At 32.9% G+C, this 3,555-nt stretch overlaps 1 protein-coding gene across 1 annotated transcript; it reads right to left on the reverse strand.

Annotated features, from left to right (window-relative positions):
- Window positions 1-945: 945 nt before the first annotated feature.
- LOC131066703 (glutathione S-transferase U16-like) lies at window positions 946-1,454 on the reverse strand. Its single transcript, XM_059211866.1, has 2 exons — window positions 1,119-1,454; window positions 946-999 (listed from the first exon to the last, which is right to left on the reverse strand). Exons 1-2 carry the CDS (start codon window positions 1,452-1,454, stop codon window positions 946-948), a joined length of 390 nt encoding a protein of 129 aa, XP_059067849.1.
- Between the last annotated feature and the right edge of the window lie 2,101 nt (window positions 1,455-3,555).

The raw sequence follows: 3,555 nt of genomic DNA on the forward strand, positions 1-3,555 counted from the left end.
TAGATGGTCTCCTCCTCCTCCCTAGGGAGTTCTTAAAATTAATACAGATGGCTCACCTCGTGAAAATGTTGGTCATGCTGGCATTGGTGGTGTGGATTGGGATAGTTCTGGAGAAGCTCAGTTTATATTTTTTGTTTAAATGGGTCTTCATACTAATAATTTAATGGAGGCTCAGGCTATTTTATTTGCTCTCGAGTGTGCCAGTAAATTGGGATGGCGCATGATTATATGTGAGTCTGACTCTTAGGTGGTGGTCAACTTGTTGAATAGAAGGCATTTAGATGGGGTTAGTTGGCATTTGGCTTTGATTGTTGATCAGATTCTCAACCTTGGTGCTTCTCTAGAGTCTGTTTCTTTTACCCATATTCCTTGTGAATGGAATGGGGTTGTTGACTGTTTAGCCAAGTGGGCCTCTGATTTTATTCATGATTGGAACGTTGTGGATTGGGGTCAGTTACCCATTTGTCTCAACATTTGCTTCACTTAGTTGAGCTTGATAGGGCTATGCAATGCCCTTGCTTTGTACTTCTTTTGGTCTTTAATAAATTTTTACCCCTCTTTTATTTCATAAATAAAATTGAGGATAATTCAATAATCAATTCTGGGTTTTTAATTGTTTAACAGTAAAAATATGTATATTAATAGAAGTAATTTATATCACTTGATGGAATTGTTCAAGGAGTACGGATAGAAAAGCAATGTTACAGATCTTGGGTTTCTTGACGATATTACTATTAAATAAAGATCTGCAGTGAAGGGGGGTTGTTCAATTGATTGAGTACAATTGGCGAGGGTGATGGTATGTTCATTGATTACATGATTCCCAAGGTTCAAACCTCTCGAGGTATGATATAAGGGATAAGGTCAGGATTGTGTTTGAGACAATTTTGACATAATGAATATTCCTAATCTTTAATTCTGAACTCAAGAGATATCAACATAGATTTATGCTTCCATAAGAATAACAAAACAAACTGATTGATGCTCTAAAATCTTCCACTGAAAAATAAAAAACGTTACCCTCTTAAACAAGAAATCAAGAGTGATGCAACACACCAATATGGTGAAAAACAATCTTGAAAACTAAATCAGATAAGTAGAGTTCCTATTCAACTTACCTTTTTGTCTGCAAAATCTGCCCAGAAGAGAGCAATAGATCGGTCATACGGATGAGAGGGAAGAAAGGCGGCGTGAGGAGAATTCCAAGCGTGGTCTATGTATTGGAGAATAATCAGAGATTCAGGAAGAGGCTTGCCATTATGGATGAGAACAGGTACCAACTTGTGTATAGGATTCATTTGCAGCAACAGGGGACTCTTGTTCCGCAAGTTTTCCTCCACATATTCATAGCTGATACCCTTTTGTTCAAGCCCAATCATAGCTCGCGTGCCATAGGGGCTGACCCAAGATGTTAGAAGCTTAACATCTTCTCTATCTTCTTTCAAGCTATCCATGCTTAACCTGTATAATGAAAAAATACTTGTATGTTTTAAGCTGTTGCTATATTTATATTGTTTTTTGGGCACTAGAATGTTCTGTTTAACTATATTCTTTAATTATAGCACCAAGATCACAAACTATCATGCAAGAACAATTTTGAACATGGGAGAAATGATCCTTTTGCTATTTACTCAAGGTTGTATCCTTCATATCTTCATCATTGTTAGAATAGTGTAGATGATGATGAAAGCTATATAATGATATGGTTTGAAATAAGTTTAATAAATATTTGCCACTATTATCCCCTTTATATCTTGATATATAATCAAAGAAGCAATCAAGCTACTTATCTCCTTTTATTGGTTTAAAAATATTAAAAGCAACACAAGCATTTTTGACTAAAAAGTTTAGAATGAAGACAAGTGGATTGTGGATTACCACCCTTTGCACATTCATGTTCATCTAAATAGCTACTTTGTAAATCAATTTCATTTTACCATGGCTCCTTTTTCTTAATATTAGAATCACAATAATCATTTTTTTACATCATTTAGGATTTTTTCAAATACTCATTCTAAAACTTCAATATTCCATCCAGATTTCATCTTCTCTTACTTAGTCTTTATTGGACCTCGAGTTCAATCCCTTCTTCCTTATATAGGATAATTTTGTCCCTCATCCTCTTTGTGGTTTTTTCCTTAATAGCTTGTTAATACCTCTAGTTATGGTCTTTCTTCTTTCTCCTCCTCAATGATCTATTATATCATGTGGTTGTAACTTAGTCTTTTAGTTTACAATCAAAAGTGCAAATATCTATGAAAGATGTCAATTTGAATCTCTTCACTATATGTTGTATATTCACCATAGAGAGTGCATTTTTTTTACAAGTCATCTTGGCTCTTCTATATATCCATAAAATGATCTACATTGCTTCTCTTTGTTAGAGATCTACAGATCCCTTCCATATAATTTACAAGAACAATTTAATGTACCTTACAAGCTAGCAAGATCAATGCTCTAACATCATTATATGATGATTGATATAATTGCAATCAAAGGGTCCAATAAAGGAATATCCATTAATTTATCCAAAATATAGAACTTGTGAATAAAATAGAATTCCACCACAATAAAAATAAAATCTTATTAATCTCAAACTTGCACAATTACAACCATGATTACAAATTGCACAACCTTGTTGCATGTGATACATACATTAACATTCTGACCATGATAATTCAAGTACACTTACAAAATTAAAACAATATTCTATAACAATGAAATCCTTTACCATCCTTAAAGATACACTATTAGTTCCCTCTAGAGTGCTTCGTATCATACTCCTTTATTACTACTTAAGTTATCCACTCAAACCTCATAGCTTCACTATTCTTATGCCCTTACATCTTCAGTTTATTCCAAAAAACCCTCTCATAAATAAATAGAATCCTCAAGACTTGTCTATGATATGCATTTATCTCAAGGTGGTACAAAACCTAATACCTCGTGAAATGTGTTGTCATCCAAAACAAATAAACTTCCTTACTCAAATGATAAAATGATGGAGAACCTCTATGTAATGGTCAGCATACATCTTAAATGGCTTAATAAATCTTCACAAATATTCCTAAATGGTCACAAGCTCTAAATATACTATTGGACATTAAAATGTTATGATGGTGTAAAATGATCTAAATCTACTATCAAACATTAAAATGTTATAACTTCATAACGATCAATCTAACACGTTTTCACAAATTTTACATTGATCTTCCTATTATTCAATTATCATCAAACTATGATATGAAATCCAGTTCACACTTGAGAAAATGATAATTAAATCTTAAAATCCAACTCCAAACTGTGGTAAAATGTGCTAAGGTTCTCTATTACATGCTAGTAACTGTACTAAGTAATGTATAAATAAACAACTAAAATAAATAAATAAACCACTACTATAATGATGCAAGTTTTCCATTATTCCCAAGGATGCTCTTTTATTAGACACTTAGGTTTGATTAAAAATGAGTCCTTTTTTTTTAGGATATCCTACACCTACTTGGGAATTCCCACTTGTTTCTTCCTTAACTCATTCCTTCCACCTCTTCAAGTATA

The sequence above is a fragment of the Cryptomeria japonica genome, chromosome 9 (assembly GCF_030272615.1).
Source record: "Cryptomeria japonica chromosome 9, Sugi_1.0, whole genome shotgun sequence".
In the NCBI taxonomy this organism is placed as follows: Eukaryota; Viridiplantae; Streptophyta; class Pinopsida; order Cupressales; family Cupressaceae; genus Cryptomeria; species Cryptomeria japonica.